The sequence below is a fragment of the Phocoena sinus genome, chromosome 4 (assembly GCF_008692025.1).
Source record: "Phocoena sinus isolate mPhoSin1 chromosome 4, mPhoSin1.pri, whole genome shotgun sequence".
In the NCBI taxonomy this organism is placed as follows: Eukaryota; Metazoa; Chordata; class Mammalia; order Artiodactyla; family Phocoenidae; genus Phocoena; species Phocoena sinus.
The window spans coordinates 62111560-62128542 of record NC_045766.1 but is presented as its reverse complement, the minus strand read 5'-3'; the positions used below and the strand labels follow the sequence as shown (position 1 = coordinate 62128542).

The following is a 16983-nucleotide window of genomic DNA, read 5'->3' as shown; positions in this document are numbered from 1 at the left end:
TACAAAACACTCTAACCCAAACTGGTAATGGCACTTGTCTAGGTTAATAAAAATTATCTATCAAAATCTGACAATAAACGCCATATTTAACATAAAATGTTAGACACATCCCCTTTTAAATAAGGAACAAGGAGAGAATGCATACTATCGCTGCCTCTGTTCAATAATATCCCAGAGCTCCTAGATATCTGATGAGGGAATGAGAAAAGTATAAAATTGGAAAGAAAGAAAAAAAACTACCATTATTCTCAGAAAAAATTACTGTCATAAAAAAATCTAGAAAATATTTGAACGAAAAAAGAATTCAGCCTGGTTGCTAGATATAAGACACTGAACAAAAATTAATAACATATACCAGCAGTAACCAATTAAGAAAAAGCCATTTCAAAAAATTTCCTTTTAGAAATTTCATTTCTAATGAGCCTGAGTAAACATGGAGGGAGTGGAGCCCACCTCACACCATGGCCCTGCATCTAGCCAGAGCAGAGAGAGCCACTGCAGATACTAGCATGCATGCCTGTACTTGGGAGGGAGCAGAGGCTGCTTGGACTATAACCCTTCCTCCAGCCACGTCAGAGACTGTCACTGCCTGCACACAAATATGTGCAAGCACTAGGGAAGGAGTGGAATCAACTCAGGCCCTTGTCCTGCCTCCAGCTAGGGTGGAGACTGCCATTGCTAGTACAACTGCACAAAGGTAGAAGTGGAAACAGCTTATTAGCGTGGTTCCTACTGCTCTGGCCCTGACCCTGCCTCTACCCAATATGTGCATACCAGGGAAGAAGTGGAACAAGTTTAGAAGTGCAGCCCCAAACCCTTAGGTCCCAGCCATATCCCCAACCATAGCGAACACCACCATCACACTGGGAAGAAGCCCAACTCGCTCAAAGATCCTGCTCCAGACCCTTAGGCCTCGGCACCACCCCTAATAGGGCTACATGCCAGCAATACAGTGCCTTGTAGCACATAATAGGGAAAGATGCAGCCTATGCTCACTTTAAAATTAGCTCTTCCACCAATGCCACTGGGAACAAGCAGACTTCATAGAGATGCTCCCACATATGGACATGCCTTCAAGACTGGGATATGGAACTGTTTCACATAATCTCACACAGAAGAACAGAGAATGTCAAGCAAGATATAAAAAGAGAGGAATATGAAAGAAAAAGGTAAATTCACTAAGGGGGAGGGAAACAAATTTAAAAAGTGATAAATAATTTACCTGGAAAGAGTTCAAAGCATTAGTAATAAAATGCTAACTGAACATGGGAAAATAATGGATGAACACAATGATAACTGCAAAAAAGAAATAGAAAATATATAAAAGAATGATCAAATCTTAAGAATACAATAACTGAAATTTAAAATACACAAGAAGGAGTTAACAACAGAATGAAAAATAAGTTAAAACTGACACGAGTGAAATACAAAGAACCATAAGAGACTATTACAAACAACTATATGCCAATAAAATGTATAACCTAGAAGAAATGGACAAATTCTTAGAAATATACAACCATCCAAGACTGAACCAGGAAGAAACAGATAATATGAACAGACAAATCACAAGTACTGAAATTGAAACAGTGATTTAAAAACTTCCAACAAACTGAAGTCCAGGTCCCAGTGGCTCCACAGGTGAATTCCATCAAACATTTAGAGAAGAATTAACACCTATCCTTCTGAAACTCTTCCAAAATACTGCAGAGGAAGGAACATTCCCAAGCTCATTCCATGAGGCCCCCATCACCCTGAGACCAAAACCAGACAAAGGTACCACCAAAAAAGAAAATTACAGGCCAATACCACTGAGGAATATAGACGTAAAAATACTCAAGAAAATACCAGCAAACTGAATCCAACAATACATTAAAAGGATCATACACTATGATCAAGTGGGATTTATCCCAGGGATGCAAGGATTCTTCAGTATCCACAAATTAATCAATGTGATACACCACATTAACAAACTGAAGAATAAAAACCATATGATCGGGACTTCCCTGGTGGTGCAGTGGTTAAGAATCCGCCTGCCAATGCAGAGGACACGGGTTCGAGCCCCGGTCCAGGAAGATCCCACATGCCGTGAGCAGCTAAGCCCATGTGCCACAACTACTGAGCCTGAGCCCACGAACCACAACTACTGAGCCCGCGTGCCACAACTACTGAAGCCCATGCACCTAGCATGCTCCACAATAAGAGAAGCCACCACAATGAGAAGCTCGCGCACCGCAACCAAGAGTAGCCCCCACTCACCACAACTAGAGAAAGCCCACGGCACAGCAACGAAGACCCAACGTAGCCAAAAATAAATAAATAACCATATGTCATCTCAATAGGTGCAGAAAAAACTTTCGACAAAATTCAACGCCCATTTATGATTAAAAAAAACTCTCTAGAAAGTGGGCATAGAGGGAACTTACCTCAACATAATAAAGGACATACATGAAAACCACACAGCTAACATCATTCTCAATGGTGAAAAGCTGAAAGCGTTCCCTCTAAGATCAGGAACAAGGCAAGGATAACCACTGTCAACACTTCTATTCAACAAGTTTTGGAAGTCCTAGCCACAGCAATCAGAGAAGAAAAAAGAAATAAAAAGAATGCAAATCGGAAAAGAAGAAATAAGACCATCACTGTTTGCAGATGAAATGATACTATCCATAGAAAATCCTAAAGATGCTACCAGAAAACTATTAGAATGCATCAATGAATTTGGTTAAGTTGCAGGATACAAAATTAATACACGGAAATCTTTTGCATTCTTATACATAACAATGAAAGATCAGAAAGAGAAATAAAGGAAAGAATCTCATTTATCATCGCATCAAAAAGAATAAAATAACTAGGAATAAACCTACCTAAGGAGTCAGAAGACCTATATTCTGAAAACTATAAGATGCTGTGAAAGAAATCGAAGATGACACAAACAGTTGGAAAGATATATCATGTTCTTGGATTGAAAGAATCAATATTGTCAAAATGACTATACTACCTAAGGCAATCTACATATTTAATGCAATTCCTTTCAAATTACCAATGGCATTTTTCACAGAACTAGAACAAAAAATTATAAAATTTATATGGAAACACAAAAGACCCCAAAGAGCCAAAGCAATACTGAGAAAGAAAAACGAAGCTGGAGGAATCAGACTCCCTGACTTCAGACTACAGTACAAAACAACAGAAATCAAAACAGTATGGTAGATCAATGGAACAGGATAGAAAGCCCAGAAATAAACCCATGCACATATGGTCAATTAATCTACAACAAAGGAGGCTAGACTATACAATGGACAAAAGACAGTCTCTTCAGGAAGTGATGCTGAGAAAACCGGACAGCTACATGTAAAAGAATGAAATTAGAACATTCTCTAACACCATACACAAAAATAAACTCAAAGTGGATCAAAGACCTAAATGTAAGACCAGACACTGTAAAACTCTTAGGGGAAAACATAGGCAGAACACTCTTTGACATAAATCTTAGCAATATTTTTTTGGCTCCGTCTCCTAGAGCAATGGAAATGAAAACAAAAATAAACAAACGGGACCTAATTAAACTTAAAAGCTTCTGCATAGCAAAGAAAACCATAAACAAAACAAAAAGACAACCCACAGAATGAGAGAAAATATTTGCAAACAAAGTGACTGACAAAGGATTAATCTCCAAAACCTACAAACAGCTCATGCGGCTCAATCAAAAAATGGGCAGAAGATCGAAACAGAGATTTCTCCAAAGAAGACACACAGATGTCCAAAAAAGCTCATGAAAAGATGCTCAACATCACTGATTATCAGAGAAATGCAACTCAAAACTACAATGTGGTATCACCTCACATAGCTTAGAATGGCCATCATCAAAAAGTCTACAAACAATAAATGCTGGAGAGGGGGTGGAGAAAAGGGAACCCTCCTACACTGTTGGTGAGAATGTAAATTGGTACAACTGCTATGGAGAACAATATGGAAGTTCCTTAAAGAACCAAAAATAGAACTACCATATAATCCAGCAATCCCACTTCTGGCCATATATCCTGAGAAAACCATAATCTAAAACGATACATGCACCCCAATGTTCATTGCAGAGCTATTTACAATAGCCAAGACATGGAAGCAATCTAAATGTCCATCAATAGAGGAATGGATAAAGAAGATGTGATACATATATACAATGGAATATTACTCAGCCATAAAAAGAATGAAATACTGCCATTTGTAGAAACATGGGTCGACCTAGAGATTATCATACTAAGTGAAGTAAGTCAGACAGAGAAAGACAAATATCATATGATGTCACTCATATGTGGAGTCTAAATAAAAAATGATACAAATGATCTTATTTACAAAACAGAAACAGACTCACAGACTTCGAAAACAAACTTATGGTTACCAAAGGGGAAACGTGGGGGGGTGTGGGAGGATAAATCAGGAGCTTGGGATTAACACATACACACTACCATACATAAAACAGATATCCAACAAGGGCCTACTGTATGACACAGGGAACTCTACTCAATATTCTGTGATATTAATAACCTATATGAGAAAAGAATCTAAAAAAGAATGAATGCATGTATATGTATAACCGAATTACTTTGCTGTACATATGAAACTAACACAACATTGAAATCAACTATATTCCAATAAAATTTTTTTTAAATTTCCTTTTACAATGTTAACAAAAAGTATCTAAGAACAAATTGAGGAAAATGTGCAAGAGCCTTATGTAAAATATTATATTTTATAACTTTAGTTATAAAACCTCACCAAAGTGGGTAAAAGGCATTTCAAAAAGACAACCATGTCCCTGAATGTGAAGACCATAAGATGTCAATCCTCCCTGAATTAATCTATAAATTCAATGTTGTTTTCATCAAAATCCCAGAAGAATATGTTATTTTTATAGGAATGTGACAATGTGATTCCTAATTTGATGTGAAACAGTAAGAGGCCAAGAGTAGCCAAAGAATTTTAAAGAAAAAGAATGAGGAGGGAAGACTCTTCTTCCAAATAATAAAGCTTATTTTAAAGCTGTGTTAATTAAAATATGTGCCATGGGTATAGGGAAAGACAAATGACCAAAAGAATAGAACAGAATTCACAAAAAGATCTATGTATATTTGGGAGTTTGGTGTACAGCAGTATGGCATTATAAATAAGTGAAGAAAGGACAAGAAAATGCCACATGGACCATTAGCCATCCACATGGAAAAAAAATATAAATCCCTTTCTTGATCTGTTTACAAAAATAAATTCCAGATGGATTAAAAGCCTAAATGAAAAAAGCCAAACTATAAAACTCATATAAGAGGATATCCTTAATGCCATTAAATTAGGAAAGGAAATAAAAGTCACACACACAAAATTTTAACGTTAAAGGAAAAGACTGATAAAATAGAAGTCACTAAAAACCAAGTTAAAAGACATGCCATAATAGACTGGAAGAAGGCATCTCCAACATATAAAATCAGCAAAGGACTAGAGATCCAGAAATTAGAAAGAACTTCTAGAAATCAGTAACAGAAGGGCAAAACCTCAATAGGAAACTGGGCAAATGATATGAATGGATAATTCAGAGAAAAGAAAACCCAAAATGTCATTAAAGATATGGAAAGACATGCAATGTTATGAGTAAGCAATGATAATCATCACACTGGCAAAAAATAAGAAGTCTAAAAATACTAGAAATCAGCAAGGATGTGGAAAAACAGCAAATTTCAAATACTGATGATGAGACTGGAAACAAATAAGAAATCAACTTGACAATATGAACAGAATTAAGCTACTGTATTGTCTAAAGAATTCCACCTCCAGGCATACTACTCTGAGCAATCTCAGATAGCCACAAAGAAGGTATGTACAAAGATGCCCAAAGTAGCATTGTTTATAATGGCAAAAGATTGGAAACACTCTGAATGTCTGTGAATAGGAAAATATATAAACTGCGGCACAGTCATTCAATAGACTATTATATGATCATTAAAATGAATGAACTAGAGCTATATGTATTAAAAACTGAAAGATAAAAAATTAATAAAAAAGCAATTTGCAATAGGATATTACTGTATGATACCATTAATACAAATTTTAAAAACATACAGAACTGTACCTTGTGTTATATAGGTAAATTCATATACAGGAAAAAATTTTTAAATGGATGGGAAGGATAAACTTCCCATCTTCAGGTTGGCAGTAACCTCAGGTGAGACATGACAGATAAAGGATGCTTTATTTCTAAAACAAACAACAAAGATCTGAAGCCAGTATGGCAAAACATTAACATCTATAAAGTTGGGTTGGTGGGAATATATGTACCCATTTTGCACATTTCTATGTATTTTGAAATATTTTATCATTTAAACAATTTTAATTGTGTGGGCAGTTTAGGACATGGATGCAGAAAATACAGGTTACTGTTTCATGAGTATTGATAGCAACAATATAAAGGTAGCTTAAAAACAAATTTTAAACAGGGAACATACTAGCCTCATGGTAGATTAGAATATGTGTGTATGTATACATATGTACATATGTGCATACACACACACACAAACACACACACACACACACACACACTCATTTCAATTTGGAAACAGGAGAAAACAAGGAAAGAGAATCAAGGCAATGACTGTGTAATTGCCTTCTAGACTTTAAGTCACATGGCACAACAGGACTATCTAACCATCAGTGCCTGCAAGTAAGAGCTTAGTTTTTCTCTCTTAATATTTTTACTGTATTCCTTTTTCTATGTTTATCCTGTTGGCTAGAATGCCTGTGAAACTTGATGAACAACAATGATGGACATGTGCTGTTTCTGACTCTACTAAAACAAACAGAGAGGCAATAACACAGCAATGCAGAGCATGCACGATGGAGTCAAACTATCTGGGTTCCATCTCTGGTGCTAGCACTTACTAGGTATAAACTTAGCTAACTGATTTAATATATGAATCTCCCTGTGCTCATCTGTAAAATGGTGAGCAATAAAGAAAAGTTTACTCTTGCCTTCTCTACATTACTGGTCTTACCTGAATAGTTTCTTCTAGGCGGTAGCACTCAAGGACTTGCAGTGTCTCTATAACCTGGTTTGGGCTGAACTGACACAACAGCTCAATGAACTGCTCTGTAATACAAGGAGATATCTGCAGCAATTCTTGATTTACATGAATACCTTCCCTGAAAACAGAAAAGGCAAGACAGTAGCATCATTTAATCATACCATAATTAAAGCTACAGGTGAGAAGTATGTTACCTTAAAACCAAGACTACCTTTTGATCAAGTAAAATCATGAATTAAAAGTCTTAATGTTACTTAGGTTATTAAGGTGAATTATACACTACATCAGAAACATTCTAAATCACAGTATTTCTCAATTTACATTGAATAATTAAGGAAATGATATTCAGTGGAGGCTCCTCTAAATCATACCTGAAGTTGTACTGTTGCTCTAAAAGAAACAAAGATGACTCAATTTAGTTTAAACAATTTGATCCATGAGTAACCATACATAATAAGCCATCTGCTAGTCTCAACAACTGTCCCTACTAAACTTCCCTTATAGCACCAATCACATCATGTTGTAATTACTTCTTCAATTATCTATCTTCTCTAAAAGACTATAAATTCTGTGAGGGTAGGCACCAGTACCTTCTCACTAATGAATTCTTAAAGCCTACAACAGTGTCTTCCATGTAGCAAGGGCTAATTATTTGGTTGTTGTTAAAACAAAAGTGGATGAATAGTAGGTTATACAAAATTTATGGTTCATTTGCCTTGTATGTCAGCCACTCACAAAGCCCACTATTCATAACGCCTACACAAAAGCTGTGGGAGGATTCGTTTTACCATGGTGGACACTACTGGAACTATTTAGAAAAATCAACTGCAGTTCATTGGAGATATAAGAATCATTTTCTCTCTACCTTCAAAAGAAGTCAGTTTCTTCTGGGAGTCCTATCTTCTCTTCAGAATTTCTCAACTAAAGCTCCTTATATAAAGAACTGGAACAGCATTAGTAACATACAAAAAATTGCTACAAAAACTCCCTACAAACAAAAGTCCAGGACCAGATGGCTTCACTGGGAAATTCTACCAAATGTACAAAGAAGAACATATACCGATCATTCTCAAACTCTTCCAAAAGACTGAAGAGGAAGGAATACTCCCAAAGACATTCTATGAAGCCACCATCACCCTGATACCAAAACCAGACAAAGACACTACCAAAAAGAAAATTAAAGGCCAATATCTTTGGTGAATATAGATGCAAAAACTCAACAAACATTAGCAAACTGAATCCAACAACACATAAAAAAGGTCATACACCATGACCAAGCTGGATTCATCCCAGGGTTCCAAGGATGGTTCAACACATGCAAATCATCAATGTGATACACCACATCAACAAAAACCACATGATCATCTTAATAGATACAGAAAAAGCATTTGACAAAATTCAACAGCCATTCATGATAAAAACCCTTACGAAATGGGTATAGAGGGAACATATCTCAACATAATAAAAGCTATTTATGACAAACCCACAGCCAATAAAATATTCAGCAGTGAAAAGCTGAAAGCCTTCCCATTAAAATCTGGAGCAAGGATGCCCACTCTCACCACTTCTCTTCAACATAGTATTGGAAGTCCTAGCCACAGCAATCACACAAGAAAAAGAAATAAAAGGTATTCAAATTGGTACGGAAGAGGTAAAACTGTCACTGTATGCAGATGACATAGTTTTCTACTATATATAGAAAACCCTAAAGACTCCACACAACAACTACTAGAACTGATAAATGAATTCAGCAACGTAGCAGGATACAAGATTAACATACAGAAATCGGTTGCATGTGTTTACACTAACAATGGAACAGCATAAAGGGAATGTAAAAATTAATACCTTTTAAAATTGCATCATAAATAAATAAAATATTCAGGAATAAACCCCATCAAGGAGGTGAAAGACTTACATGCTGAGAACTACAAAACATTAATAAAGGAAATTAAAGATGATTCAAAGAAATGGAAAGATATTCCATGCTCTTGGATTGGAAGAATCAGTACTGTTAAAATGGCAATACTACCCAAAGCAATCTACAGATTTAATGTGATCCCTATCAAATTACCCATGACATTTTTCACAAAACTAGAACAAATAAATCTAAAATTTATATGGAACCATAAAAGATTCAGAATTGCCAAGGCAATCCTGAGGAAGCATAACCCTCCCAGACTTCAGATAATACTACAAAGCTTCAGTAATCAAAACAGTGTGGTATTGGCACAAAAACAGACATACAGATCAATGCAACAGAATAGAGACCCCCAGAAATAATAATTGACCTCTGGTCAATTAATGTTCAACAAAGGAGGCCAAAAAATAAAATGTGAAAAAGACAGTCTCTTCAGCAAGTGGTGCTGGGAAAGTTGAACAGCTGCATGTAAATCAAAGAAGTCAAAACATACCCTCATGCCACGCACAAAAATAAGCTCGAAATAGCTTAAAGACTTAAATACAAGACAAGACACCATAAAACTCCTAGAAGAGATCATAGACAAAACATTCCCTGACATAAATTGTACCCATGTTTTCTTAGGTCAGTCTCCCAAGGCAATAGAAATAAAAGCAAAAATAAACAAATGGGACCTAATCAAACTTACAAGCTTTTGCATAGCAAAGGAAACCATAAACAAAAGGAAAAGAAAACCCACAGAACGGGAGAAAATATTTGTGAAGGATGGGACCGACAAGGGCTTAATTCCCAAAATATACAAACAGCTCATACAACTCAACAACAAAAGAACAAACGGGGGCTTCCCTGGTGGTGCAGTGGTTGAGAATCTGCCTGCTAATGCAGGGAACACGGGTTCGAGCCCTGGTCGGGGAGTATCCCACGTGCCGCAGAGCAACTAGGCCCGTGAGCCACAACTACTGAGCCTGCGCATCTGGAGCCTGTGCTCCGCAACAAGACAGGCCACAATAGTGAGAGGCCCGCGCACCGTGATGAAGAGTGGCCCCCACTTGCCACAACTAGCGAAAGCCCTCACGCAGAAACGAAGACCCAACACAGCCAAAAATAAATAAATAATTAATTTAAAAAAAAAAAAAAAAAAAAAAAAAAAAAAACGACCTAATCGAAAAATGGAAAGTCACCACTAGAAAAAGTTTTTTAAAAGAAGTATAATTAATATACTAAGAGAGACAAAAAATGGAATCATATACAAAACACTCAGTTAAAGTCAGAGGAGGCATAAAAATATTAGGAAACAAACAAAAAGAAACAAAAAACAAGGGTGATGAATAAAAAATAGTATAAACAGAACAGAAGAAAGGGTAGGATTTTGTAAAAGCCACAAAGTACCTTAATATGTGTCCTTTTCATTGTAAATAGAAAAAATATGGGTATTTGGAAAGATTTCTTTAAATATCAATGAAGCAAAGTTTTTGAAACTTTAGTTTGTAGCACTCACATGCCAGTTTTCATTGTTTCAGAAATTCTAAAAGCAAAGAGCAGACCATTCCAAACTCCTAACAATTGCTCTCATTTTTATTATTAACGTATCAATCTAAATTTCTATTATTAACTAAGCAACTAGTGGGGGCAAAGAATATGGTGAGCATTAAGATACCTACATCTAACCACATCATCTGATTATCATTCAATCATACACACAAACAGTATGTGTGCATACCATTTAATGTTATGTATTTTTCCAGTTTAGCATTATTTAAACATTCACATTGCCATGTTTGCCAATTTGGTATTTAATTATGTTCATATACCTTACCATTTATATAGCTATCTCCCCCATCTACTTTTTTAAACAGTTTTTTTCACTATATAAATGTTAATATGGATATTTCAATATTAACTACCTTTTTCTTATGGTATTTCCTTAAAATATATTTTCCAAAATGGAATCACTGGATCAAAGCACATGTACAACCTTAGAGCTCTTAATACATATAGATAAAACTATGAAAAGAAAGAAACCAAAGTGGACTAAAAGGGAGGAACACATATTCAAAGGGTGGGCAGAACAACCCTGTGTAGTGTATCTCATGAACAAAAAGTTCAGTACTACTGAGGAATAAAGGGGAAAAGAGAAATGGCAGGACAGAAGAAAATTAAGCTGAACTGATATGCCTGAATAAGATCAAGAAGGGTCTTTTACACCATAAGGAGTTCAGATTTTACCTTGGATAATGGAAACTAAGAGAACTTTGAGAAGGGGAAAGGGAACACTATCATTATTTGCCTATTTGAAAATGGAAGTAGAAGAATTAAGAAGGCTGGTTAGGAGACCAGCAAAAAAGACCAGAAGAGAGATACGGAGGGCCTGAACCAGGGTGGAGGGGGTGGACAAGAGAAGGACTCACATGTAAGAGATATACAAGAGGTACATTTTGATGACTGACTGGTTCTGTGTCGTGTGGCTGAGAAGGTGCAGCGGAGTTGGTAAAGGAAAGTTAAAAATGCATCATCACAACCAAGGATTTTAAGACACTTACACTGCAATTGCCTCTGAAGGCAGGGTCCCACCTTATTCACCATTTTATCTCCCGTGCCTGTCACAGTGCTTAGTATGCTGTAGTTACTCAGTAAATTTTTAAATAAAATAAATGGGTGGATACAGCCATTTGCTAAGAGAGAAAATAAAGTAGGAGGAACAGGTTTAGACTGAAAAAAGTGAGTATAATTTTGAACCATTTCAACCTCTCACACATTGCTTAGCAGATAGCAATCTCATTATAAAGAATTATTAAATTAAGGAATAAAGATATAAATGCATGTAAACTATCTATCCATCCATCCGTCCATCCATTTACCTAAAAGAAGATTAGTAGATGATGATGTGTTAGGATTTAGAAGGTTGAATTTGAGCTGCTGGCAAAAATACTAACAAAGATAACGATATCTGGTGATGAGCCTGTCCAAGCAGACAGGCACTCACTGAGGTAGGAATGCATTTTTATATGTCAAAGTTCATGAATATATATAATGTTCTATTTTTTTTAACTTTGAAATATGCTATTTCAACACTGTGTCAATATCTTAAAATATCCCTTCAGAATTATCCACAGAAACAGTGACAGATTCAATTTAAATCCAATGTATAACCATTTCCATAATCTATGTTTTGCTCCTTGGCAAAGATACTCATTTCCTTAGCAATGTTCAATTTTTACTTTATTTTGATTAAAGACTTAGAAATACAGTACAACATTTTATGTGTTTTTTTCCTACAAGAAAATCATACCATATATTTCAGAGGCCTCCAGGACATTGTTAACAAAGGCTAAATGGACATTACCAAGAAAACTGAGGAAAATACTGTGACTATAAATACACTTGCACATTCTCTTTATTCCTTATGAAGCTCATAGCCCCACAAAAACCGTCAGTGTCTTTTAGTATTATCCTTCAAGCATCCCCACTGCACAAAGGACCTGCATCTGGATGTAAGTATATCAGGAGAACTCCTGTGAGAAATCTTGGCCAGCAGGAACGCACACAGGGAGTGGGTGTGGGGTAGGGCTTTATGTAGCAGCTGTCCCAAAGAAAAGAATTGGAAGAAGATGCAAACCCTTTCTCCCGGGCTGTTGGCCTCAATTCAGGCAAATAATTTGTTTCTGGAGGATTAACCTCCCTCCCTTCAAAACTATCTAATCTTTCTACATACAAATGCCACCAATATCTTTGTAGGTCAATTAATTCTACAGAGGACATTATTTACAGAGCAAAGGTAACTTAAAGGAATTGGATAAAGAAAATAGAGAAATACACATGAGAATTCAACTAGATTATTAGTTCCCTAAAACATGCTGTTGACAAAATAAGTCACTCCTTTAGAAAGAACTCAATAAATACATATAAATGTTAAATCAAATGTGCATAAACTATACACACACACACACACACACACACACGCACACAGGAATGAGGATCCTACTAACTCAGGTTTTTGGGGCAAGAGCAAAAAAAGCAGTTTTCTGCTATGACACATATATATAAGCAGTCACCATCTCAAAATAACTTGCTTTCATTTTCTCTACTCTCTAGAATGCTGCTAAAGGAGCTTCATGAAAGGAAAAAAACTGGAAGTTAAAAAAAAATCCTATTGCTTAAGAAGAACAGAAAGGGAAGAATCAAAGGCAAAAACAGTCTGAAGTTGTCTGCCAGGGAAAACTGCTAGGCAGTACCAGTCTACCTATTCTTGATATTCTTTTGTCCCTAAATACCTTTTTCTATACTCCCCTAGTTTCCCACTTCAGTTTTCCCAGTACCTGGAAAGACTCTAATCCTTTACTTGAGATTAGTCAACAGGCATACTCATTTACAAAGGCTAAAGTGTGATGGGAAATCATTCAGAGACTTAATGTAATCTAGTCCACACAACCTGCTTTCTTCTTACCCTTGAGGTCAACTGGTATTGGAAAAGGGTTTTTTCATCATTGTGTATACTTCATTGTATTCATATGTTAATTGTACACTCCCACTGTAAAAGTGTCACATTGACAAGCAATTAGCAATTAGTTGTGATTGTTTTGATTGGGGCATAGAAGAAGGTAATTCTAGATTTAAAAAATTTACCTAGGCACAATACTATATATCCGAGTGTGCTTATAAAGTGTAGAGCTTAAAGAAGTGTGTGCACCCTGCAACCCTTGAAAGAAGAGGACAGAGTGGAAGGAGGCAGAGTTCAAAGGGCATCAAAGACAAACTTTCTATAATTCAAAACTTTGTCTAAGGCAGGCTCAAGAAGCACCTCCTCCTTACCTCCTCTGAACTCAACCTTCTTAACCTTGCTCTCCCCCTCAATCCAGAATTCAATGTACGTATTATTAGTGATGGGGTTCAGGACATGCTTCCCCAAAATATGGTATGTTGGCATATTGAATATTTTAAGCTCAAGGAATTTGAGAAATGTCAGGTGCAGGAAGGACTCTCTGCCCTTCCCCTTCTCCTGTGAAGCAGATCATAAGACCATCTTATGAAAGGTACTCTCTCTTTCTGGAGGAGAGGAGCATCCTCATCTCTGAAAATGGAGGGACACTCAGAGGAATCCAAACAAACGCGTCTTGCTAAGTCTCCCCCAGTTTATCATCCTTAGCTCATAACCTTCAGTCCCATCACATTTGCCTATGACTTTCTACCCTTCATCAAACCTAGCACAAAACGCTCAGGTTTAAGTGCGTCTTCATTTCCTTGTGAAGACTCCCGGGTCACGTAAAACACTCAATAAATTTGTATGCTTTTCTCTTCTCAATCTGTCTAGGACACAGAAGGGTAGAAGAAAAAAAAATTTTCCCCTCCCCTCACTGGTATTATTTATTTACATTGTGGGTCAAACAGGCTTTTTTTTTTTTTTTTTTAAACATCTTTATTGGGGTATAATTGCTTCAAACAGGCTTTTATGGGTTAGTCTGGGACACCATCATTTAAAATACTGTTTATATAAAAATGATTGTATTGAAATGCCAAACATCAAATTTAAAATAAATCTACAGCATAATCTTAATGGACGCCTGCCTCCTATATAAGACATAAAATAAGAGGATAAAGTATTGGGTTGGCCAAAAAGTTCATTAGGGTTTTTCCATAACATCTTACGGAAAAACCCGAACAAACTTTTTGGCCAATCCAATATGATGGATTCTGGACTGGACTGGGACTCTCAAAGCAGAACACTACTAGATTTTTGGCATCTTGGATATGGTGGATCAATTTGAAAGAGTGCTCTTTTTAAAGGTGGAGCTAAAGTTATCTGTCTTGTTAATTCAAGGTTCTGTTAAAGAAAAAATTATCCATGATGCTTGTTAAAACAGTAAAGCAGAATTTATTCGGACTCTCATGATAGGGAACACTACAATGGGGTATTGCAGTAAATGAGAGAGACTGGGCTCAACTCCAATACAACAAGAAAAAGTAGAGATTATAGCCATGGGGTGGGAGTGGGGCAGTCAATGGATGGAGAATTACTAGGAGGGTAGGATAATTCTTTGAAAAACTGACCTAACAGAGTTCTTGCTGAAGGCAGGCCAGGATGATCACATATTACCTGGGGTGGGGGGGAAGTGTGTGTGAGAAATTTGGACAGATATCAAGGCTGATCACATATTGAGGGTGGGGATTCTAGCTAAACTGACTTAGCAGGATTCTTGCTAAAAACAGACTCTACAAAAACAGAGATGGAAGCCCAAGGTCAGACCTAGTGGAGCAGAGGGCTCAGAGGAGCCTGACTAAAGTTTGGTCAAGGGGAGAATCTCTGTCAACTCTTCATTTCTCTAGGCTCAAGCAGAGCTGGCCATTTAGCTGTTATCAAGAGTGAGGACATTCCGGGTCATATTGCTTTTGGGGGAGAGGGAAGAGTCAGGACTGTGGGTGCACTGCTTCTCTCTGAAGTAGGTGAGAGAGGGCCTTGCAGCTGAACTGATATGACAGAAAGGAATAATGGGTGACAAGTTAACTTAGAGTTAATTATCCTGGGTTGGAGTTAGTTTAGGGAGATAAAATACAGCGAGTAAATGTAAAATTATTCGTGGTTCGCTAGTGAACAAAACAACTTTCATAGTACTTCTAAAGGATCTTACCTATAACATATTTACAATCTAGGTATAGGTAATAACAGAGCAAGACTTTCCATGGAAGACCTCTGATACTCTTGTGATTTGCCATTTTTATTACTGTGAAGTTTAACTAAATTCAATATCAAAGCAAATGACTATATTGATATTTATATTACCTAATACTTTTTCTTAATTAAAAAAATTAAGATTTGGCCACCATTGTCTTCTGTACTTTGTTACATGTGAGAAAAGGCTGAGTTCAAAGATGAGCTTCTCTGTCCTTCCAGCCTGAGTCTCTTCAGGTAGGATGGATGGAGAACAAGGACTTGGTTAAAATAAATTATCCTAGGGGAAGAGGAGTCAGGCCCTAAGAGAATGGATCTGACACTGGAGGAAGCAAAAGAGGAACAGAAGGAATTTTGCTATGGGAAAAAAGGTACAGGGGCTCCAGAGAAAGGGCTGGGCCCTCCTTCCTCTTCCATCTAGCTCAGTCCTCCTCGGTCCCCTCCCCCTTCTCTCAGCTCCACCCCCAGCTCCCCCATCCTTCTCCCAGCTCTCTTCCTTCCCTCTTACCCCTAACCCTAATTCTAAGGTATCTCCTAGTTAATTCTAGGGGTAGACTAGGACCCAAACTGGATCTGAGGGAAGTACAAATGATTCATAAAAATAAAAATAGATGTCTAGCTTCAGTAATTTCTGAGAACAGGGAATTAAAGCACAGATACTTTGAAAAGGTATTGAACTGAAGTTCAGGAGGGTATGTAGTCAGACTGCTCTTCTCAACATCTGCATATGCACATCTGTATGACTAAATTTAAATGAACCGTAGCCTGCTTAAGGTTTAAATGACTGAAATTTCAAAAAATTATTACAATCCACGAAACTCCTGGTATTTTGGTATTTAAAAATAGCACAGAATACTAGAATAACCAAAACTTTCTACTTTTATAATATTATCTCTAAAGTAAGTATATTATCATTTCCAATGGCTAGTGTACATTTTAATGCAACTTAAAAATTTGTATGTGTGATGTGAAAGCTATGTCACCCTGGAATATTACATTTAGGCCAGTGATGCTTAACTCTAGAAGTATATCACAATGATTCTGTGGGGTTGGGGCCAGGCAACTATATTTTTTAAAATTTCTTAGGTTATTCTGACACACAATTCTGGTTAAGAGTGACTGTCTTAGAGGATGTTAAATACTACACTCAGCTCCCAGTGTACTCCACGTTGTCACAGGAAGACGTTAAGATCTCACATATGGAGATACTTTGCTAACAAATCCATTACTAATTTCATCATCTCCTTGGGTCAGTTTTTATTTGATGAGTACTACAGGAGCACTTAAAAAAACATTTAAACTTTCCTTCTCACACCTCCAGGAAAGTTATTTAAAAC

The 16983-nt window shown here is 36.7% G+C and overlaps 1 protein-coding gene across 1 annotated transcript in view; it reads right to left on the bottom strand.

The window, feature by feature from the left end:
• The window catches only part of VPS8 (VPS8 subunit of CORVET complex), a 308471-nt gene that overhangs the window by 120881 nt on the left and 170607 nt on the right, over positions 1 to 16983 (bottom strand). The window contains 1 exon segment of the mRNA XM_032630703.1: positions 7035 to 7182. Coding sequence (XP_032486594.1) covers positions 7035 to 7182 — 148 coding nt within the window.